Source organism: Condylura cristata, unplaced genomic scaffold (genome assembly GCF_000260355.1).
Source record: "Condylura cristata isolate star-nosed mole 26May11 unplaced genomic scaffold, ConCri1.0 scaffold00032, whole genome shotgun sequence".
In the NCBI taxonomy this organism is placed as follows: Eukaryota; Metazoa; Chordata; class Mammalia; order Eulipotyphla; family Talpidae; genus Condylura; species Condylura cristata.
The window spans coordinates 19,144,110-19,167,235 of record NW_004567133.1 but is presented as its reverse complement, the minus strand read 5'-3'; the positions used below and the strand labels follow the sequence as shown (position 1 = coordinate 19,167,235).

The 23,126-nt window shown below is 66.8% G+C and overlaps 1 protein-coding gene across 1 annotated transcript in view; it reads right to left on the bottom strand.

Moving 5' to 3' along the window:
• The window catches only part of LOC101632532 (coronin-7), a 52,088-nt gene extending 28,968 nt beyond the window's left edge, over window positions 1–23,120 (bottom strand). The window contains exons 1-9 of the mRNA XM_012731669.1: window positions 22,996–23,120; window positions 20,537–20,633; window positions 19,497–19,571; window positions 16,810–16,880; window positions 16,388–16,571; window positions 14,760–14,836; window positions 7,742–7,792; window positions 3,576–3,662; window positions 3,136–3,218 (exon numbers count right to left, since the gene is read on the bottom strand). Of these exons, the coding sequence (XP_012587123.1) occupies window positions 3,136–3,218; window positions 3,576–3,662; window positions 7,742–7,792; window positions 14,760–14,836; window positions 16,388–16,571; window positions 16,810–16,880; window positions 19,497–19,571; window positions 20,537–20,633; window positions 22,996–23,055 (785 nt within the window). The 5' untranslated portion in view covers window positions 23,056–23,120. The remainder of the gene's footprint in view (window positions 1–3,135; window positions 3,219–3,575; window positions 3,663–7,741; window positions 7,793–14,759; window positions 14,837–16,387; window positions 16,572–16,809; window positions 16,881–19,496; window positions 19,572–20,536; window positions 20,634–22,995) is intronic.
• Between the last annotated feature and the right edge of the window lie 6 nt (window positions 23,121–23,126).

Here is a 23,126-nt window from a genome sequence, read left to right as displayed (position 1 = left end):
GCGCGGGGGGGCGGGGGCCGGGGCAGCCTCTGCACCAGCCCAGCCCCACCAGCAAGAGCCGCTATGCCCAGTGGGAGGCTGGAGAGGGCCTCTCTGGCCACCGGGCTCCCCTGGAGGGTCTGGGCCCGAGCGCCCCGGCTCAGGCTGGAACCCTAATGGCAGGATCCCTCTTTGGGTGGAGACAGAGGGGCAGAGTCAGGAGGGCGGCCTGGGACGAGACCAAAGGTCTGACTGACTGGCCAGCAAGGCATGGCGCTGTCCCTTCATGCCCTGCACGTGGGACGTGCTGGGCTTTCCAGAAACCCCGGAAGTGGGAGTGTTTCCAGGAAGGCCACAGGCCGGGGTGGGGGCAGGGCGAGGGAGGCCTGGGCCAGGCTGCTGGCAGCTCGGGGACAGTGACAGGCACAGTGGCTTTCCTTGTGCCCGGGGGGAGGTGGGGGGGCCAGCCTGCCCGAGCCCCAGGCCCGGTCCCTCTGCGGGTCAGGGGTCACCGGCCCCGGCCCCAGCCTCACCCCAGTGGGGGAAGGAGGCAGCCCAGCCAAATCTGGGGAGCAGGCCTGGTGACCCGGGGCGCTGATGTCAGCGCCAAGCCAGGCCCGGCCACGCGAGGCTCTGGAATCAGCTGGAAGGAGGCGGGCGTGGGTCAGGCGGCCGCAGTGGGTCTGGGTGGCCCCTTCTTCCCACGGCGGCCCAGGTGGGCTTCCTGCAGGCCTGGGGCCCATTAGGGGAGCAGGACTGTGAGGCCTCCCGCCCCCCACAGCCCCATCAAAGGGGCCATTGTGGGCCTGTGGCTGCCGCTGCGTAAATGTTTTCACTGTGAAGCCAAACCTGGCCCAGTGGGTCAGCAGTGGGGGTGAAGGGACCCCGCAGTGGGGCTGGCTGCAGGGCCAGCCCTCCCAGAACAGGGCACTGGTACTCTCATTGGATCAGGGGCTGGAGGAGGGAGGAGGGGACCGAAGAGGGGACCCAGTTGGGCGCAGCCCTCCAGGGGCTCCCACGGCCCGGGGCCATATGGGGAGGACCAGCTCCGCCCACACCCTCCCAGCCACAGGCCCCGAGCAGAGAGGCTCTGTGCCCATTCCCCTCTGCCCGTTTGTGCAGATGGGGACAGGCTCCCAACACGCTTCCCCGGGCCAGACCGGGCGGCCGGTGGGCTGGGCTGTCACGAGCAGCCCAAGCTACCAGGCACGGCGGGGGCACCCATCTCGGGGGGCAGCCTGAGGGTGGGGTCTGACCAGAGGCGGATACTTTGGTGTGAAGAAGCAGCGATGAGGACCCCAGCCTCCTTCCTCCCTGCACCGTACTGCTGCGGGGATGGACCCCGGGACGCAGGGGGAGTGCTGACAGGGGCTGTTGAGCGCCGGCCCCTCAACCTGGAGCCGCACGCTGCATGTGTGCAGCCGCGACCCTGGCAGTGCTGCGGCTGGTGCAGGTGGGGTCAGCATCAGCACTGGCCTGGTGCCCCCTTGCACCCCACCTCCGCTCTGCCAAGCATGGGTCCTGGCTGCCCTGGCGGGGCCATTCCTGGGCCAGCTTTCCAGACATGACCCCAGGCCCTGCTCTTTACAGTCCAGCTCCCAGAGGGGCAGCCCAGAGGCCGGGGCGGGGATCCAGGCCCCCCCGCCGAGCCCGGCCTGCCGTGCTGGCTTCTAGAAGCACAGGGCTCTCCCGGCTGGGACAGGAATCTGCGAGGGGTGCGGCTGAGGGCACCGTGCCCACAGCCGGCGCCCTGCGATTTCACCCTCAGCCCGGTTCACCCATCACCTGACGTCCAATGCCGGCACCCCTTCCTGGGGCCCCCCGGCCTCAGAGAGGGCTGCAGGTCCCAGCTCCTCTGCCGAGGCGCAGACCCGCGGTGCACCAGGAGGGAGGGCGGGCGGGCACCCGCCCGGCCGCCCATCTGGGAGTGATCGGAGACATTCCAGGCCTCACTGGCCCTGGGAGGCTATTCTTAACTGCTGTAATTACAGGGTCAGCCTTGGCCGGTGGCACCATGGGGTCTGGGCATCGTTAACTCCTCCCAGGCCACGCGGGGCTGGGCGGTGGACTGCTCCTGGGGGAGGGGGTGAGCAAGCCGGGCAGGCAGGAAGTGGTGGGCGGGGAGGCCTGGTCCCCTGGCCAGGTTGGGCCGGCTCGCGGGCTGCCTCCACTGTGGCCGGCAGGGAAGAGACTGGCCTGGGAGGGCTGAGGGCCAGAGGCCAGAAAGGCATCGGGGCAGAGCAGGTACTGGACACGGAGCCAGGGGTCGGAGTCTGACCCCCACACCCGGGGCCCCAGAGCCCGGACACAGCGACCTGCGCCCCTGCCCAGCGCTGCTCCACGGGCAGGGTCTCGCCAGTCCGCCCGCCTGTCCTGAGTCACGAAAGGGGTTAAGCGTGGACCCCACTGGCCCGGCCCCCTTCTCGGCCAGGGACAGCTGGCGGGAGTTCTCCTGGCATCCAGCCTCTGCCCTGGCAGGCCCTTGGCCCTCCACGCCTGCTCCGTGGCGAAACGGGAGTGGGCAGTGGTGAGCCGAGCCCGCGGCCTCCCTGGCTCTGCCCCTCCAGCGTGGCTCCGAGGGGCTCAGGCAAGAGCCGTGTGGCCCCCAGTGGTGGGGGGTGGGGGCGTGGGGGTGCTGCCTGGCCCTCAACCCCCTGAACCACTGCAGCGGAGCTGTGCGCTGGGGGCGGGGCCTCAAGGCCCTCGGCGACCGCCTCTCGGCCGCCTCCTCCAGCCGCCAGCCCATGTGTCCCCATCACCCAGGGCCACCTTGCCCCGCGCCGGCAAAGCCAAGCACACGCTCACACGGCCTGGGCCCAGACCCTCAGAGGCTGAGCCGCCCTGCACGGCCCCTGTGGGCGCCTGCCCTGCGCCTGGGCTGCCCTGCGCGGGGACCACTTGGGACAAGTGGGCATTCCGCTCTGCCAGGAGGGTGGTCCTCACCGCGCCCATGGGGGAGTCGAGGCCCGGACACAGGCTTCTTCTGCAAAGACCTCCCGCCCAGCTCCGGAGCCTCCCACCACCCTGGCGACGCCTCCCACACTCCAGCGTCGGCGCCCTGCACTCAGCAGCCCCCCAACGGCGCCTGGGGTGCCCAGCAGTGCCGCCCTCCAGGCCCTCCATGCCCCGCCGGCCTTGGCAGGCGGCCACTCCTACCCGGGCGCCGTGTCCAGCGTGAGGGTGGCGACAGCGCTGGAGAAGTGCCGGGTGTCCCAGAGTCTCACTTCACGCTCGCGCATCTGCAGGGAGGGTGGGGGTCAGGGTGCTGCCTGGGGCCCCGGCCCGAGGGCGAGCCTGGCCCGAGTCACCTGCCCCAAGCAGCATGGGGGCAGGGGCGCCGGGGAGCCCAGGCGACAGGGGGTGGGGGCGGGCCCTCTCGGACTCTGGCCCCGGTGGGGCGACCACGGTTCCCAGGCTTGGGCTTAGCTACTGCAAATGGAATCTCCTGCTCTCAGCGGCCTGTCCCTTGAGGCCCTGACACCCGCTGCACACACACAGCCGTATATGGACAGCCTGGAGCTGGCCAGCGGCCTCGCCTCCCAGTGGGCCTCAGCCCTGCCCTTGGTGTGGGTGCCTGGCACAGCCTGAGACCCTACCTGGTTGAAGCCGGTGGACACGAGGTGCTCCTGGATGCCCGTCCACACCAGCCGGCCATCCCGGCTGTTCTCGTGGGCCTGCGTGCTCTAGGGGACAAGAGATGCGCTGAGCCCCTGAGGGGGGCGGGGCGGCTGGAACCCCCCCGGGCTGCCTGCCACGGGTGGGGTCCACGGCCCACCCTGCTCACCCCGGCCAGCCCTGCTCTCCCACAGGTGTCCGGAGGTGGCTCAGGTCCCACTCTGGGGACCCCGTGCCCTCCTGGCGCCTCACTGCTCTTAAGAGCGGGGCACACGATGGCTGCCTGCCTCCCGCAGAGCCCTGTGCAAATCGTGGGATTACGAGCATCTCGGCCTCCTCGGACGCTGCCAGGGGCAGGCCCAGGCCGGGGCCAGGCCAGCTCTGGGGACAGTCCCCGGAGAGGACAGAGAAGCGCCCCTCCGCTCTGCCGCGTTGCTGGGCCTACCAGCAGGAGGCCTCGTGGCCAGGAGGAGAGGAGGTCACACCACGAGGTCGCACCGCGCGCGGGAGGCCTGGTCCCCCGAGCCCAGGCAGTGGGGACTGGGGGGTTGGAGGAAATGCAAGCAGCACTCCCGGTCACCCCCGCCCCTGGAGCCTGGGACTGAAGACCCGGTTACCAAAAATAGCTCACCCCAAACTGTGGCCAGCTTCCTCCAAGCTTCCCACGATCTCCTTGGGAATGAGCGCGAGGGAGGCAGCCTCCCGAGGAGCTGGCCCGCGCCCCCTCCCCAGCCCTGGAGGCCTACCCGCTGCAAACACTCGCAGCGTGGTCAAGGGGCTTTTCTCACTGCTCCCTCCCCGCCCAGGCCGGCACAGGAAGTCCGATGGAGCCTGAGAGCTAGGGTCCTACCCTTCACTGCGCGAGGGGCACCGTGGGTCGGGGCCCGGCATCCCAGTGGCCAGTCGAAGCGCCCTGTGGGCAGCTAGCCCCGTGAGAGCAGCAAACGGATGGCTGCCGAGGGCCCCTGCACACAGGGCTAACCGGCCCCGGGCCGCCTGCCGCCACTCAGCGAGGCAGGACCGCTCCTGGTCTGTCCTTGCGTGACCTGGGAGCCACCGCCCACACGACACTGAGCTGGGGCACAGGGGCACAGCAGAGCAGGAGGTGGGAGCACCACCCTGGAGTGCTCGGCCGCCTCGGGCTTCGTGGCTGTTTCCCTCCCTCTAGAGTTCTCTGGGGGCGCCCCTGGGGGTGTGAGCGTCAACGCCAACGAGGTGCTCAGCCCCTCTCACAAGGACCATGGGGGACAGGCAAGGACACACTGGAGCCACAGCCACAGGCCGGGCCCGGGGAGCGCTGGGCCCTGGCCACTCCGGACGTGGGGCTGCCAGGAGATCCCCGCAGGCTGGCTGGCCGGGGGACGGGCCTTTGCAGGGCAGTGTGCAGAGCGGGCATCTGCTGCCACCTTCAAGGCCCCCGGAGAAGCCCGCTCTGGGCACCCCAGCTCTGTCTCCTGGGCCCACCGGGAGCCCCCCTCCCATTTTATCCCAAATCACTGGAGTGATTTTCATTTTCAAAATTGGCAAGTTCTTTGCTGACCTCAGCAGGAATCGGGGAGGAGGGCACTCTCCAGATGCCCAGATCCTCGCTTTCCTGGGGCGGGGGGCAGCTGCAGTGGGAGCCCAGCACCCTGCTGCCGCAGCCCCAGCACTGCCCGCCCCCCCGAAGCCTCTGGAGGTGATCTTGTGTGCAGTCCGGCCGGGGCTTCTCACGGGGGAGGGCCATCTCCCAGCAGCAGCTGCACTTGGCACCCCCAGACCCCCACACCTGGCCCCGAGAGCAGGCGGGTGCAGGGGTGCAGGGGCTCAGGGGCAGACGCATACCCTGTTCCAGCTGGGGTGCAGCCAAAACCTCCCTGTCACCATGGTAACACTTCCGGTGGGGGGGTGGGGGGGAGGCCTGCCGGCGCCTTCCTCCCTGAGAGACCCTCTCCAGAGGTGAGGCCTCACTACCCGACCAGCCCTACTCAGCCAGACTCATTTGGGGCCCACCTGATGTGCCTGCTTGACCACACCAGCGGGCAGAGGGCTCCGGGCACCCTCCTACTCCAGGTGAGGGTGCCTCAGACCCAGGGCTCCTCCCTAGCCTCAAGCTGCCCCTTCCCTGGCCCCACCACCCCTCAGGGCCTCGACACCCCCTCCCTGGCCCTGGGAGAGGAGGCCAGCAGAGGGGCTCCGAAGCCCCTCTTGCCCCTCTTGCCGCTGCCGCTCAGCAGGACAGCCTGGGCAGAAACGCTGGGCAGACTGAGGTGGCGGGGTCACGCCTGCCGAGGCCGGGCACAGCAGCTGCTCGCACGTGCCGTCTGAACCGAAGCGGGGTGCGCCGGGTCCGCCGCTCCGGTCTCCAGAGTAGGACCCAAAGCAGACAGGAGGGGAGAATGGCCCGGCTCTGGGGCCGGTCGCTGGCACCCGGGGTGGGGGGCAGAGGCCAGACAAGGGCCCCTCCTCGACCCCAGCGCAGCCCCCGCCGGCGGGAAGGAGGCTCGCGGGAGAAGGTGCTCCCTGCAGGCGCCCCGCCGCCCCTCGGCTCACACCGACCTGGCCGCCAACAGCGGTTTCCCTAATGGAAGCCAGGTGTGGGCCAGATGCCCCGGGCGGAAGTGGGGGCAGGGCGGCGCGGAGGGCGCATTCCAGGCCCGCTGCCCCCGCGAGGGGCAGGCAGCGGCCCAGCAGCTGCAGGGGGGAGCCACCCACGCTCTTCCCAGGTCTCCTCGCCCCAGAAGCCCCGTAGGGGGTCCCCAGAACCAGATCCTCTCTCAGCTAGGGACTCAGAGCCCCTTGGACGGCAGCCGATCCGCCTCCACTGCGGCTCCACCCCCGCCCGGCGCTGGAGGCTGCGGCCAGCTCCCTGGGCCGGACACAGGACCCGCCAGGGCAGGGGGCTGTGCCCCAGGACCCGAAGGGAGAGGGCAGCCCGAGGAGGCTGCGGGGAAGGCTTCACTGTCCTCCCAGCTGAACCCGGGAGCTTCTTTCTGGGTAGAGGCTTGGAAGCGAGCCAGAGAAAGCTGTGGTGAGGCCCTCCCTTCCCAGCCAGCCCGCCAGCCCCCACGGCCAGGGTGGGGCCTCGACCACTTCCGCCTGGCCCGGCTCACCTGGCACCTGCCAGGCTGAGGCCCCGTCTGGGTCTGCAGCCAGTGAGAACTGAGTGGCCTGCTCGGGCGAGAAGCTGCCACTTGCAGAGAGAAGGGGGCCTGCGTGTGAGAGGAACAGCCCCCGCCAGTCCTGGGGCGGGGTAGGCTGGCGGGTCACCCTGATGCGAGTTGGGGACATGCCCCGAGGTGGAACCCAAATCTGTGAAGGGCCTGGGGCTTCGCTGGGGGGTTAGGTCAGCACAGGACCCTGGACTTCACTTTCCTGCGGGAACACAGCGCCTCTGCTTCTAGAAAGTTCATTTGAAAAACATACAGCTGCTCATTTCACTTCCTTCTTAGAATCGCCTGATGGCTTTCCCCAGCTGGGGTGATGGGCCCTTTCCTAGCCCAGGCACCCCCCAGACTCCCCAGCCAGCTGGCGTCAGCTCCAGTCCAGTCCTCAGGAAGCGCTAACCACCCTGCGTCGAGAAGCCCCTGGCAAGTAGCCTGTGCCTGCTCCATCCCCTGGGACCTGCACTGGCAGGGAGCTGCTATAGCTTGCAGAACCAACTCCCGGGAGCTTGGTGCCTGTGGCAGGAACCCACACCCCAAAATGCACAGCCACACGCCCAGGCTCCGGGTCCTGAGGGTCTGGCAGACCCTCCCCTCCCGCCCCCAGCCCCGAGCACAGCTCTCAGTCCTCTGGGCGCTGACCCTGCAGCTGTGGGACCAGGAGGGACAGGGCACAGGCCGTGCCCTCCGTGGCTGTCTGCCGGGAAGGGTGAGTGGGGGGTTAGGGTCTCAAGAGGAAGCTGGAGTCTCAAATTAGCTTCCTGAAGCCACAGGGCGCCTCCACTGACGGCCTGCAGCCCTGTGATCAGTCCTCTGTGGGATCCTAAACACACTTCCCAGAAAGAGCTAGGGTGCAGGTGACCCCCATACCATGGCATCTCAGCACTGCAGCCAGAGGACACGACGGGATCTGAGTGCCCGGGCAGAGCCCAGCCTCTTGCCTACTGGCACCGTGGGGCTCAGGTCAAGAGGAAGCTTTAAGCCAACCTTCTACCGAAACTCACCTGGGTGGCCTTGGGCTGCGCCCTGGGGTCAAAGATCCTCAGCTGCTTGTCCTGGAAAAGTAGAGAAGAGCAAATGAGAGCACAGTGGGAGGGCAGGGTCCTGGGCTGGCTTGCCTTCCCACCCCAGGGGACCTGCGCGTCACACCCTGGCATGCCCCCCCAGCCTGGTTCCTGCATCTCACTGGAGGGGTCTCAAGGCCCCCTGGTCCCCCCACCCCAGTCACCAGTACAGAGAACTCAGCAATGAGAGTTCAGCACCTATTATGTGCTTTCCCCCAACTGCTAGACATTCATCGCCATGACCTCTTCACAGGTGGAGAAACTGAGGCCCAGAACCACATTCCTGCTATACCTGCGCCCAGCCCTGCACTCAGCCCGGCCTTGAGGAGGTCGGGGTCCCATCACTTCTACACTGGGCACCTAACGGGATGAGATCACCTGTCCCTCACTCAGCACACAGTTACTGCTCGTGTTACCCAAGGCAGGGGCGGGCGGTGGGTGGGGGAGTTAGCAGGGAGACAAAAGAGAAAGGAAATACTGCTTGAAGATTTCACTGCTGTGAAACAGTGTGAGAGAGAAGCATACGTGCAGGAAGAGCTGCCTTCATCCAACGACCATTTACAGGTTTGGACAAAGTATATTTTTAAGTCCTAGGAGGAAGTTGTAGAATAACATGGCATGGTAAAAATAAACACAAACCCTACTTGTGGACAATGTCCCTGTGTGTTTGTAAGTTCGTTGGGCCAGAGGAAGGGTCCTGACCGGCACACGTGGTGTTACCGCTGGGTGCCAAGGTTGGGGGAAGGTAGGGATGGCCCGTTTTTCACATCTTAGCACAGCTTCACTTTGGTTCAGTCAGCACAAGTTCGTATTTTCACGTTTTGGAAAACAATGAACAAGCAATGAACAATTTGAATTTGAAATTAAAAATACATTTAAGTCAGTACCCTCAAAATTGAAATACTTTGCTATAAATCTAACGAGAAATATATGAGACCTGCGTGGGAATTACTACAAAACTGTGACGAAAGAAATCAAAGAGGACCTAAGTAAACAGAGAGATAGTCCATGTTCATGGATATAGAAAGATGCAGCGTTGTCAAAATACCAGTCCTTCCCAGCTTGATTTACAGGCGCATTGTGATCCCAGGGAAAATTCTAGTAAGTTATTCTGTGGATGTTGACAGACTGATTTTAGCCTTTAAGTAAAGGCTGAGAACGGTCAACACAATACTAGAGATGTACGAAGCCGGAGGACTACCCAACTGGAAAGCCACTGCAATCAAGACAGTCTGCGACTGGCACCAAGACAGTCAAAGGAAGAGTCCAGAACTAGAGTGGTACTGTCGCTGACGCTGACAAAGAAGCAGAGGTAGGACAGTGGGAGAGAGGATGCAGCTCTCCACACCCGAAGCTCGAACAGCAGCATATTCGTAAGTTACAGCGACTCCAGCACTGACTTTCCATCTTTCACAAAAATTAACTCAAAATGAGTCGCAGACCTCAATGCAGAACACAAAGCTGACCTCTAGAGGACACACAGGAGCAGACACAAATGCCTTGGGTCTGGCAGAGAGATTTCAGACACCACGCCACAAGTCCACTCTGCAAAGGGAAAGTGGGCCAGTGGGGCTTTGTTAAAATGCAGGCACAGAAGGTCTGCAGAAGACATTCTGAGAAAGTGAGACAAGACCGGGAGGAAATATCTGCAAAGCACCTGAGAAGGACTTGCATCCAAAGCACCAATCGGGTGGCCCAGGGGTGCGTCTCAGCACTGTCACCTCTAGGGCGGAGTCCCTCCCCTGCGGCCCCAGGGTGCGGCAAACCCCTCCTGTCTCCCCACTGCTGTCCTCCCCAGCGGCTTTAGTAGCTCTGCCTGCTCTGCTCCCCACTCTGTTTCTGGGGAGTCCTCTCACACCCCTGGTTTGCACCCCAGTTCTTCTACACAAAAGCAAATATAAACCTTAAAAAAAAAACACAAACAAGCCAATTAAAAAATGGGCAAAATACCTGAACAGATAACCTCATTAAGAAAGACCAGCAGGTGAAACATGAAGATGTAAAAAGATACTTAACCTCATATCTCATTAGCATGTTGTAAATTAAAACGAAATGTCATTACACACCTATCAGGATGGCGAAAATCCAAAACCCAGCTGCTGATGGGAAGCAGAGGAATAGGAACTCATTCGTGGCTGACGGGAAGGCAAAACGTTACAGCCGCGTTGGCAAAACAGCCTGGCACGTCCTTACAACACGAAGTGTAACCCTAGCATATGATCCAGCAAGCACGCCCTCGGGTATTTACCCACATGAATCACAAACTTATGTCCCCATAAATGTTTACAACAGCTTCACTCACAGCTGCAAAAAAGCACAGAAGCAGACAAAATGCCCCTCGATACGCGGATGGGTAAACAGCGGGACGCTGGTCCACGATAAAGCTAGCTGGATTGCAAATCATAACGTTTCTAGAAGAAAACACAACGGGGACCTTTCCGACCCTGGATACAGCAATGACGTCTTGGCTATGTCGCCAAAGCGCAACGGCAACAGAAGCAAAACCAACAGGTGGGACAATGCCACTCTGGCGCTGCTCATCGGGCCTCCCTGGTGGCGCAGCGGGTTCAAGCGCAGCTCTACCAAGCTCTCCGCAGCCACTGCAGCCCGACTTTGCTCCCCCGCCAGGGGGTGACCCCAGGGTGCTGCACACCCCTCCTGACCAGCCCGTCGATCCTGCTCCCCACTCGCAGGAAAGGCAGCCGACGGGATGAAGGAACTCCTTGCAATCCGCATCGGATAAGGGGGCCACACCCCGACATGTAAAGAGCTCTGCCCCACGTGACCCAGGGAAACCCCAGCACTCGGTCTGCGGATGTGGCCAGCTGACCCCAGGCAAAGGCTCCGCGCCGGCACCCCGACAGTGAAGGGGCACACGCCTTGGACAGACGTTTCTCCAAAGATGGCCACCAAGCGCAGGCCTGACATCACTGCCCGGGAGTGGAAACGGGGGCCCGGGGACCGTCCGCACGCCCACGTCACAGCGGTGGCGGCCGCGAGCTGAGGGGCGGGGTGGCCCGGGCACGGGCGTGGGCCGTGCGCTGTCCCACGGACACTCTCGGTCTTCAGAGGAGGAAACTGCCGCCACAGCGCGGACGACTCCGGGGCCGTGACGAGAGAAGCCAGCCGGCACTCCAGGCTCCCCGCAGGTGACGCAGCCAGGCCGAGGGGAGCCCGGCGGCGGCAGGGGAAGGCGCTGCTGGGCGGCCGGAGGCCGAGACCTACTTCTCGGCACCGCCACACAGGCGGCCTCCACGGTTTGGGGGAAGCAGGGGGCCGGCTGCTCAGTGAAAGGAGCCGGTCTGAGAGACGGCTCTGCGGGCCGCGGCGCGGTGACCCCGGGGGCGGCAGGACCCGGTGGGCAGGTCGGTGGGCGCCGAGGCCTGGGGCTGGGGGTGCGAGAGCGCAGCGCAGGGCGCCTTTCGAGGGGCAAGGCGGTGCGAGACGTCACAGGCAGGCGCAGCCGGGGGCCACCTGGGGCCGGGCTCCCTCTCCTCTGCTCGTGTTCCCGCCCCAACCTGGTGTCTGGGCAGTCCCCCGTGAGGGCTGGACTCTGTCCCCGAGGTGGCACAGGACTTCAGGAGGAACTTGGGCCCAAGGTGAGCCTCGAGGGACAATGGCGCTCGTGCTGGGAAGGGCAAGGCATGGGGGTGGGAGGCAGCAAGAGCCAAGGTGTGAGGCCAGGCTGGCTGGTGTGAGGGGTGCAGCTGGGGGGCGCGCGGCCGGCGCATGGCTGGACAAGGACCTGCCCGAGGAGCCTTGAAAGCCAGGCCTCCCTCAGTGGACCAGTCCCGGGCCTTCGTGATGCCCCCTGGAGGGGCACCAGGCTTCGGGGTCCCCCTGCCAATGTCTTCCCAGGGGGTCCATGGGGCACATGAACATGGCAGTGGCAGGCACAGCCCAGCACTGCTGTGGGGGACACTCGGCTTCCCACCTTCAGGGTCGGGGGCAGCTGAGGCATGAGCCAGATGAGAATGATGGAGAGGACAGAGAGGGGCGGCAAGGGGCAGAGGGGCCGACTACAGACAGGAGAGACAGCCAGGGACGGGAAAACCGCTGGACCAAGGACTGGACGGTGGTTCAGCTAGGGCGGGGCAGTGGGACCGGGCCCAAGATGCCCGCGGGAGCCCGAGGGGCTGGGGAGCATACCGCCTGCCGCTGGGGCCCTCTGCCCGGCCCGCCCAGGTGGCTGAGCCGGAACGCCAGCCCACATGGCCAGCCAAGTGCCCAGACAACCCCTGCCCTGGCAGGACGGCGGCCACCTCCCAAGGTCAGTCCTGGCACACAGGGCACCGAGTGCAGTAGCTGGACATGGGTCCAGGGCAGGGTTCAGACTGGGCACACAGGCTGGCCTGGCCCTGAGGGGCTGCAGCAGCCGGTGGAGGAGGACACGGGGCTGAGACCCTAGCACCCGAGACCATGCGGCACAGCAGCAGCCATCCGCGGGGCCAGCACGCCCCCTGGCGGCCACCTGCCCTGCCCTCAGCTGGACCGGCGCAGGAAGGGGCTGGAGGGGGCCGGCTGCAGGGGGCCCTGGGGGCTCTGGGAGCAGAGCTGCTCTGAGGCAGGACAGGGTCAAAGCTAGGTAGGCAGCTCGGTTTTCCCTGCTGGAAGCGGCTGCAGGGAGGAGGTTCAATGGGAGCAGAGCAGGCCTGCACCCCCATCCCCCAGAGTCAGCAGCCCCGTGTGCAAACCTGGGGCCGGGCCCACTGCCCCAGGGGCTCATGCTGCCTACTGCTGAGTGTGGGCGCCCAGGCTGGCCCGCAGTCCGGGGCCAGCCCTCTGCCACACCACTGCCTAGGGCCTGGCACTTGACACCCACCCAGGAGCCCAAGAACCACCGCCACAGAACAGCAGGCACAGGGCCGTGGAGCCCACCGGCACACACGACAGGTGAGGGCGGAGGGGATTCCGGGGTCATCTGCCCCTACGGGGCGAGCACGGGGCCCGGGAGCGGGGCTTTGCTCACACGCAAGACCCACCGGGAGACCTGCACTGCTTGCCCCGTGACGTGAGGCTCCGGTCCGCAGCACATAGGAGCGCCCGCTGGGCCTGAGCTGTGTCCTGATCATGCGCCTCATCCTCCCGAGACACCCACAGTCCCCCACCCGCCCGGTTTTCATGGTCCATGGGGCTCAGACACTGGGGCAGACGAGCTGGGTCGGCCATCAGCGACCCCTGCCGAGAGGCCCCGCTTGGGTGTTGAGACCAGCTGCGTGGGGGGCTCCTCCCCATCTGGGCTAAGGATCCCGCAGGGCTACCCCTTGGGGTGACCGCAGGGCGAGGAGCAGTGACAGGTTGGCGTGGGGCAGGCTGGGGTTTGCGTCATGTGGGGCAGCCCGGGACCCTCCTCCAGGCCGACAACCCCTCCTCCGAGCCCCCACCCCGAGAGCCCTTTCGCGTGCACCCCTGCCTGTCCTGCGTCCAGTCACAGAGGCCTGGCCTCAGCCCCCCTCTTCCGGAGACTGAAGTGCTCCTCACGGCCCCCCACGGGCACCCCACACCGTGTCCCCATGCCAGTCCCTGCTGGCAACCCAGGCAGGGCAGCAGGCAAGCCAACACCCCCGGGGCCAGTCGGCGGAGGCCTTGTCCCCAGCCCAGCCTCACGCCCAGCGGTGCCACCTGGGCCCGAGCGGCTGTGTCTCGCCGAGGCGGACACCCCAGGGCAGGACGGACACCCGGCGGTGCAGCCCAGGCACCCTGGGCAGTCACCGTCAAGCCCTGCGGGGAAGTCGGCCACCCCGGCTCCGGCGCGGAGGGTCCCGGGGCTGCTGCCCCCACGGCAACAGACCGACGCAGAGGCAGCCCTCGCGCCCTCCGCCCAGCGGACGTCTCCGACAGCGGGGAGTTTATTACGCTGAACGGGACACACGGTGGCTTCACTCGAATGGGAAAGGTGTGGCGGGCACAGCGGAGGGCCCAGACCAGAGGGCTGCCCGCGACAGGACAGGCTGGCCGGTGGGCTCCGGGGAGGTTCTCCCGGCTGGCGTGCGCCCTCTGGGCCCAGTCAAGCCCCGCGTCCTCCCCGCGCTCTGCCCCGTCTGCACATCTGTCTGCCTCACGTGCCACACGCTCGCTCAATGCCCCCCACACAGCAGGGAGACGCGGCAGTGGCTCTCCCCGGAGGGCGCGGCCATGGCCCCCACCCCAGCGGGCCCCTCAGCCTGTGCCCTCTCCCCTGTCCTCACCAGCGTCCCGAGGGAGGGAACTGCCCTGGCCCCGTGGCCGCCTCCGGGCCAGCACCCCCAGAGCTAGCCGGGTCTGGAACCTGCTGCCTCATGAGGGGCGCTGGGAGGGCTGGCGACCAGCAGAGCTCGGGGCTTCAGGAAGGCAAAGCTGAGCAGGCCCAGCTGGAAACAGGGTCCCCGTAGAGATGCCGACCCCACATTCTGCCGCGGGAAGCCCCCCTTCTGCCCCTCGGGAGCGCCCCAGCCCCCGGCCCAGAACCCTACAGGTGGCTTCCTTGCCTTCCACCGCCCTTCACATGGTGGCTTCAGGCCCCAGTGCACCCCAGAGGTCCTGGAGGCTGTGCACACCCCCAAGCCCAATGGGTTGTGTCTTCTGTGTCTCAGACCCCCATGTCCCCACCACCTCCCTGGGGGATTCACACCTCATCCGGTGTGAATGCCCAGGCCTGTGCCAGCTTCCTTCCTCCCTGCAACTCCTTCACCCCCTCCCAGCACCCCTCGCCCTCCTGCCGGGGGCCCCCACCTGCTGCAGGCCCCACAGACACCCGACCACCTGGCGCTCAGACAGCCGCCCAGCCCAGCTCCACTGACACGGTGGCCAAGCTCAGGTCCCTCCAACCTAGCCGGGCGGCCAGGGCCAGCGGGCGTGCCGGCCTGCACGTGAGCCCCCAGTGCCTGGTGCAAGGGGGGAGTGGGGGTGCGCCAGAAGGGTGCGGGCAGCGGGACGTGGGTCACAGGCCTTGGCCCACAGAACAGGGCCCACCACTTACCTTGCAGGCTGTGCCCACCAGGGCCCCGTCCCGGCTCCACACAGCGCCCTGCACCAGGTCTCCGTGGGCCGCCAGCTCTGTGGAGGAACAGGGGAGGTCAGATGGGGGCCCTGGGGGCAGGCCAGGCAGAGGCCGCAGCTGCAAGCGTCCCTGAGGCGGGAGGAAGGGCTCTCTCTCAGCCCGCCAGGCCCGGCCCTCAGCCCACCCAGGCCCCGCCCTCAGCTCACCCAGGCCCCGCCTTCAGCCCGCCCCCGTGCCCCACCCTCAGCCCGCCCAGGCCCCTCCCTCAGTCCACCTCCAGGCCCCCCCTCAGCCCGCCCAGGCCCCGCCCTCAGCTCGCCTCCAGGCCCCTCCCTCAGCGCGCCGGGCCCCGCCCTCAGCCCATCCAGGCCCCGCCCTCAGTCCGCCAAAGCCCCGCCCACAGCTCGCCCAAGCCCCGCCCTCAGTCCGCCCAGGCCCCGCCCTCAGCCCGCCCAGGCCCCGCCCTCAGCCGGCTCTCACCCAGGCAGGCTCAAGCCGCACCCACGGGCCACCCCGTTTAAGTGCAACCGCAAAAGCTTTGACGCTCCTGTTACAGGCCCAGTCATGCCCCGGCCCAAGGATGAAGAAGCCCAGGCCCGCAGCACCTGTGGACATGCTGGTGGATCTGGGTCTGCAGACGACCTCGTTAGGTGAGGTGGTGAGGTGAGCGGGCCCCGCCGACAGGGCAGCAGCCGTGTCCCGAGGGAAGGGGCACGGGGCAGAGACAGACTCGCAGGGAGGGGAGGCGACTGAGTAGGGGACAGGGCGCCGTGGCCCGGGCGCGCCCAGGCTCTCAGAAGCACCCATGCTGCATCCTTGGCCTTGGCCTTCTGGGCCCCAGGACCAAGAAAGCGAGCTTCCCCGCTGAAGCAGTGGGCGCACTCCGCGGCGCCCGCCCCGTCCCCCCGCGGAGCAGACTCACACCGCCTCTCACCAGAGACCCGCAGTGCTGGCCCGTGGCCAACAAGGCGGGGTCCGTGGGGTGGCTCCGGCCACTCCCTGGGGAAGGGGCCGCCTCTGGTGAGGCGCCCCACGCGCGGCCCAAAGGGCGGGAGGCGACAGTGTTCGCGGCTCTACCCTTCGGGGTCCTGTTCCCGCAATGAGCGCCGAGGGCGGCTGCGGCCTGGGCCCCGGGCCGGCCCCGCCTGTCCAGCGACGGCCACAGCAGAGGCCCAGCGCCAGCCTGAGGCCCAGCGCGGGGCACGTGGCACGCGGCACCTCCCGAGGCACCAGGGCTGCCCGGGACAGTTGGTGGCCCTGTGACACAGGATGTGGGGCGCACTGGCTGAGCTCCCCCCAGCTGCTGCCTCAGGAGGGAGCCCCGCGACGCCCGGGCATGCGGCTGCGGCCCCTGGGGCCCACCCCAGCAGCAAGTGTCTGAGCACCTGTCTTCACCCTGAGGGGGTGAGCGCGTCAGGGAGGACCCTACAGGCCACAGGCCACAGCAGCAGAGATGCCGGTGGGCGGCTGTCCGCACCGCCGAGGGAGACAGCGCCTGAGGCGGCTGGGGCGCGGCACTGGGGGCTCGGCGCCGTCTCACAGCTCCTGGCTTCTCCTGCCACCCACACGTCACGCTCACGTCACCTGAAAGCCACGCGAGGCCGTACCTGAGAGGGGCTGCCGCCTCGCCACGTCCCACAGCTTCACGGCAGGGCCCGCGGCGCTCAGCAGCACGCCGTCCGCGGTCGGGTGGAACTGCAGCGCCTCCAGCTGCGCGGCCTCGGGGCCCAGCGCCAGGCCGGGCTGCGAGGGGGGCGCCTGGCCGGGGGCCGGCAGCCGCCACAGCTTCACCTGCAGGAAGGGCGGAGGCCGTGAGCCGGGCTGGCCGTCTCCCTCCAGCCAGCCCTGCCCGGGGCTGCCCCCAGCGTCACCGTGGGCGTGGGGCTGAGGGGCCGGGTTGGGGGTGCGGGCAGAGGCCGGGGAGACACGTCCCCACACCACCTCCCCACGGCCGAGGAGCAGCTCACAGCCCCCTTCAGGTCGGCAAACTCAGGGCAGGGCCAAGGGCAGCTCAGCAGCGCCCACTCACCGTCCTGTCGGCGGAGCCCGTGGCCAGGAGGGAGTCATCAAAGGGAGAGAAGTCCAGGTCCGTGACCAGGTCTGCGGAGAGGAGGAGCTGTCAGACCCCGCCGCAGCCCTGCTGCCGCCCGGCGAGCCGTCTCCCCATGCCTCTCCCAGCCCCAGGCGTCCGCAGCAACGCGTCCACCTCCACAGGCGGCCGAGCCTCCGGCCACCGGCCCCGGCCCGCCTGCGTCCTGCGACTCAGACTCGCGGGCCCAGGGCCACGGCGGGGGGCCAGCAGGGCCGGGCAGGCTGACATGTGGGCGCCTGGCTCCCCTAAATCCCAGAGCCCAGCTCAGGCCTGACCCACAACGTGTGACTGATCGTGGGCCAAGGGGGCCCAGACACCACCCCGGCCTGGCGGACGCACAGCGCCTCCTCGGGAGACGGGAGACACGCCCAAGCACTCAGGGAGCAGCTGTGTCTGCAGAGTGACCGCAAGGCCGGGGGTCAGCCTAGGCCTCCTGGGGTGCATGGTGGGCTCCAGAGGAGGTGGCGGACTGGAGGGCTCGGGTGGCTGGGGTGGGAGGAGTGTCTCCTCCTGTGAGCAGCCCAGCCCAGGAAGAGTGTCCCCCACGCCGGGATGGGCGGGTCCACCTGCGGGAACGTCCCTGACCCAAGCAGGTCAGTGCCTCCTCTGGAGGGGACGACCCTGGAACGGGAAGGCCCAGCGACAGGGCGCCCGCGGGGCTGGCCAGACGGAGGGCAGCCAGCTGGGCGGGAGCCTCCGCAGTGTGGCCAGTACTCCCTGGGTTCTGCAAGCGCCCCAAGAGTCCCCAGTGCGCCCCTCTCTGGCGCAGGCCAGCTGACTTCGGAGTCAGTTCTTTCAGACCAGAGGTCCTGAACTGCTCAGCCGGGAAGGCCTGGAGAGGGGAGGCAGGCGCAGAAAAGGTCTCCCAGGCTCAGCTGTGGGGGCGCAGACGAGGTGAGCAGGATGACCAGGTCCGCACCACCAGAGAGGAGCGCCGTGACTGCACCCCCACACCCCCGCCTCCATGGGGTCAGGTGGGGTCCCCCCCGAGGAGACCAGGGCCAGGCCGGACTCAGCAGCAAGGAGCGCCCAGCTGCGTCCTTTAGGAGCATCTGTCCTCCAACTCCTCAGCACAGCGCCCCACTATCACCCCCGACTGACGTAGGGGAGCGCGAGGGGGAGAAAGAAGCCACCTGCCTGGGTTCTCACAGCTCAGCAGGGCCCTGCCGAGGCCCTGCCCACCCCAGCCTGGACCTGAGAGATGCTTCGCGATGCTGCCCAGCCCTCTGCTCCCGGGGATGCTCGGCCCTGAGCCAGGATAGGCGGCACCAGAGCCCAGCCCCCAGCCCGATCAGCAGACGCCGGCTAGGACAGACAGGGGTGCCAGCTCTGAGGGGGTGCATGGGGCCCCGGGGCGGCCACCACCTGTGCAGGCAGCCTGGCCCAGCTTGTTTGGAGCCCCCCAGTAGCGAGGGTCCCCACCCTGCAAACATCACCACCTTGGGGCAGCTTCCAGGCAGCAGGGGCCTGGGGGAACACGGTGCCAGAGACGCTCTCCCTGGTTCGGGGCCCGCCATGGGTCCTGGGGGCCAAGCCTCAGCTTTCTTGGCCAATAAATGTGTTCCTTTAAAACCCACTTTATAAAGGGGTGGGAGCAGAAGAGAAACAACCCATCCACGCCTCAGCACGGAGAGGTCACCCAGCTGGATGGAGACCACAGAGTGGCACGGGGTCATGCCTGTCCGCACAGCAGGAACCCGTACAGGTCTCTGCGAGGGAAGGCGGAAATGCCAGGCCCTGAGGACGCCACCCTCTGGTCCCCTCGGCTCGGGGAGCCGATGGCAAGGTGTGGCCCTGCTCCTCGAAAACTCCCGGGAAGGTGGCTGCAGGTGTGGCTGGAAGCGGATGAGCCACAAAGGGCCCGCGGCCGTTTGGGAGTCTTCTGGGGCAGTGGGAATGTTCTGCCACTGGGTGGCGGAACACACGACCCCGGACCGTGGGCAAGGCCACCAAATCCTCCACGAAACCAGAAGTTCAGTGGTGTGGGAATGACTCCTCAGTAGAGGTGCTGTGAAGCTGTGAAAAAGGTCAGACAGGAAACGCAGACGGCCATAAGCACACGCAGCCCGCGCGGCCTTCACTCCTGCCACAGCGCGCCAGGCCGCCTGTGTCCAGGGGCGGCACACCCTGCCCAGGGGCCCGGGGCGAGCCAGTGGGCCGCCACTGCCGCCACCTCGGCCAGACAAGGAGCAAGGAGGCAGCGGGCTGACGCGGGCACTGCCCAGCCCGGGAGAGCCAATGGTTCCTCCCGCTGGGCCGGCTGCCAGGCAGGCTGCCCGGCGCCCCCAGAAGCAGCTGCAGCAGACAAAAGCTCTCTTTGTGAGGCCCCATCTCTGGCCCTGCAGCCCGGCCAACTCCCCCCAGGGGGCCCTGGCTGGGTTGTCCGCGGGGCTTCCCGGGAGAGAACCCTGTCGGGGAGGCCCCAGAGGCAAGGCCGCACTGCCCTGGGCCTGGCGGGCGGGGTACTCCCGCGCCTTCCGACTGGACAGCTCCCCTCTCGCTGCCCAGGCCAGAATTCTCAGCCAGGACCAGCCATTCCTTGGGGACCCCGTCTATCTGAAGGCACGGTGAGGGCCCCAGAGAAGGAAGAGGGGAGCCCCAGGCTTCCAGGGGGCCCCACTCACCTGAATGGCAGCCTAGGTGGGTCACATGTCCCTTGTGCTCTCCCTGGCCGTCCAGAGGCACGATGCCCAGCACACCTGAGGGAAGAGCACGGGGCTCTGGTTTCAGGCCGAAGGGGGCCGCCATGGCAGGACTCCCAGAGGAGCATCTGCCGAGCCCGGCCCGGGCCCGCCAGAGCCTCCACTCTGGGCAGCGACTACTCCAGGCACTGGGGTGTGCTAAGAAGTTGTAACTTTTTAGCATTGGGGGTCCTAAGCGGTCAGTCAGCATGGGCCTGCCGCCTGCCACTTTGCTCAGCTTCCCTGAGAAAAAAGACTTGGCCGAGCTGAACGACAGCAGAGGTCGGCTGGGGCTGGTGGGGCCTCTGTCTGCAAGCAGCTATGCCCAAGGCCCCAGGGCTTGCCACACGCGGGAAGAGCCCTGATCTTTGCCTAAGTCGCTGAGTCTGAGCTATCAGCAGCAACCAAGAATCCCAGTTGGCACCAGGAGTCTGAAGATCTCTCTGGCCCTACAGACCCGCCACCCCACACACCGGGGAGGCGCAGGTAGCATCTGGGGCCATCTGGAAATAAAGGGGACCGCTCTGCCCACCCTCCTGGGGCACTCGCAGACTAGCCAACATGATGCTGATCTCATTGCTGCCCCTTGCCCCTAGCAGGGGACCAAGCACCGGGTGGTGCTGCCTCTGAGCCCCAACAGGCCCCACCCAGCCTCCAGCCTGTGATGAGCCAGCCCCTGCACCCACACACCCAAGGGACAAAGTCTGAATCGCTGCTCCAGGCCCTCCCTGGCGACGCAATGCAGCTCTATGAAGCTGGCCGCAGCCACTGCAGCATGAGTTTGATCCCCAGCCAGGGAGGGACCCCCCAGGGCGCAGCAGACCCCGCCTGTCTCCCCACTGCCCCCTCAGCAGTGGGTTGTGGTCCATCCTGCTGTTCTGCTCCCCGCTCTGCTCTGGTGGATCCTCTCACCCTTGCACCCCTGGCCTGCAGAGTTCCTGCATGCATAAATACATAAATAAATCTTTGACTCGCTGTTCTACCTGCACGGTCCGAGTTGAAGGCAATCAAGCTGCAACTCGACTTGATCTGGTTCCCACAGCAGGGGGCGGTTCCTGCATGAATGTCACTGATCCAGGCCTGAAAATACAGAAGGAGAAGGTGTGAGCCCAGGGCTCGCGGCGCCCAAGCAGGGGCGGGGCACAGACCAGAGCCACTCGACCTAAACGCCGCACCTCTGAAGATGCGGCCCGTGGACGGCGCCTGCTCGCAGCCTGCAGAAGACGCCACGCGTTCCTGAAGCGATACTATGCCGTGAAGGGGCCCTGTGCTTGCCTCTGTTCTCTAAGGGGGAGCAGGTTTTCAGGGGCTCAGGCCGCGCACAGCCGCGGGGCTAGCGGCAGTGTGCGCACCGTGTGGCCAGGGGTGGGGGTGTCTGTCTCTGCTGAAAGGGAGAGAAAAGAGAAGTGAGTCCCTGAGGCGGGACACGGCTCCACTTCCTCAGAGGTCTCCATGAGGCCCAGCCAAGAGCACCCAGGCTCAGAAAGGGGGAAAGCCGAGCCCCAGCGGTGGGCGTATGGCCCGCCCACGAGAAGGAGTGAGGGGCGCCCTTCCTGGTGGCACAGGGGTTAGAACGCCGCAGCCATTTCAACACAGGTCGGTCCTCTCCTGTCTCCCCGCTGCTCCCCTCGGCAGTACTTCGTCCCTCTGCCTGTTCTGCTCCCCACTGTGTCTCTGGTGAGTCCTCCCCCCCACCCTCTGGTCTGCACCCCAGTTCCGTATGCACGAGTAAATAAAGCTGAAACAGAAGGGCAAGCTCGGCAGCCACCGTGGGCAGCACGGCGCACCTTTCTGGAGCTGGCCACCAGGGCCAGACGTTTTCTCTCCTGGCATCAGAGCACCCACAACACTCCTTCCTGCCACCCCAAATCGACAACCTCACTTCCTAGTCGACCCCACCCCCACAGCCTCCCGGAAACCACCTCCGCCACCCGAGTTTCTATCTCGATGCTCGCCCGCCGCCGCCCTCGGGACCCGCGGCTCTGCTGCAGACTGAGGCGGGGGCGCCTTGGCCATCGCCACGCAGAAACTGTTCTGCGCTCTTCCCCAGAATCTGGGGCTCCAGAACCGACTGTGTTCCCACCTGACTTGAGGCACACCAAGAGCAAGCCCCAAGACCCCGGGGAACACTCCAGACCCTGCAGGCAGTGCTGAGACTCTCAGAATCACTGCTGAAATACAAACCTAAGCCACTGTCTACCAACCCCTTCAACCGTTACTGACACCACGTGCACTCACCCTCAGGCTCTACAGAACTACTCTAGCCTGGTCAACACCCTGCGTCCCTGTCACCTCCCTCCAGCCACCTTGGGCCACTTGTCCTTCCTCAGCCAGGCCCTTTCCTACTCCAGTCGGCTCATAGCTGGCTGCGACTCAACCTTTTGGGCTCAGCTTAAATGTCACCTCCTCCAGGCAGCCTGCCCTGACCACCTTATTGAGATGACCCCACCTAGACATAATATCCATCTCCAGCCCCCCCGCGTGTCTTTCAACACACTTATTAAAACTCCAGTGCCCTAGCGGACCTGGCTGTCTCCCTCAGCAGCAGACTAGACAGTGTCCTCCCGACCACCCCTGCAGTTTCGGCGGCAGACCCAGCAATCCCGGGTTCAGGAGGAACACTGTCCAAGAATAGACACTGGTTCGGCCCCAGGCTGTCCTGTCGTTCCCTATCTCTCCACGGGGTCACTAGAGGGCAGTTCTAGGCTCAGCTACTAGAGAACTCCTGCAGGCCACCCAGATCCGGTGGAAGAGCAGTGCAAGGCTGCCATCTCTCTGAAACACACCCCTCGCTAGCTGCCCTTCCGGGGTCCGGGCATTCCCCCCAGCACCTGGCTCACTCAGCTCCTCCTCTGGGCTCCACCTGCTCGGGCTCAGCCAGGCCCCACCCCGCCCCTGGCAGCATCACCCGGAGTCAGCGAAGAGCTTGCGCCAGCAGCAGCAGCAGCGAGAGGAGGAAGCGCCAGCGGAAACTCGAGGGAGGGGCGCGCCTCTGGCCCGGGGGCTTCCACTCCCCGGCCGACACATCGGACGGACGCTGCGGCCAGGGTGAAGAGCGCATCTCTGCCACACCCCAGGCCCCAGCAGGGGCGATCGGGGCGGGGGGGAGGAGGGGCCGGCCCGCAGCGCCCGAATCGCGGCCCCGGGCCCGGCCGGCCGGAAGCCGGGAAGGCTAGCAGGCTGCCCCGCAGGCCTAGGCCTCCCTCCGCCGGGCGGACGACCGCGCCTCCTGGGGGTCCCGGCGGGCGGGCCCGCTGACCACCCCGCTCACCCAGCGCCCAGAGTCCCGGAGCCGCGGACTCTGCCCGCCAGACGGAGGCGGGGCGGCAGCGGCTGCGAACCGAGCCAGAAGGGGGCGCCCCGGGCAGGCGGACTCGGGGGTCCCCCCGATGGGGCCCGGGGATGGGGGAGGGGCGGACGAGGGCGACGGCGCGGGGCTCACCTCGCGGCGGGGCGGCCGGGCTTCTGTGTGCCGGAACTTGGACACCTTGAAGCGGTTCATGGCGGCGGGGACGGCGACGGCTGCAGCTTCGAGGACCCGGGCGGCGGCTCTCAGGTGCACGGAGAGCAGCC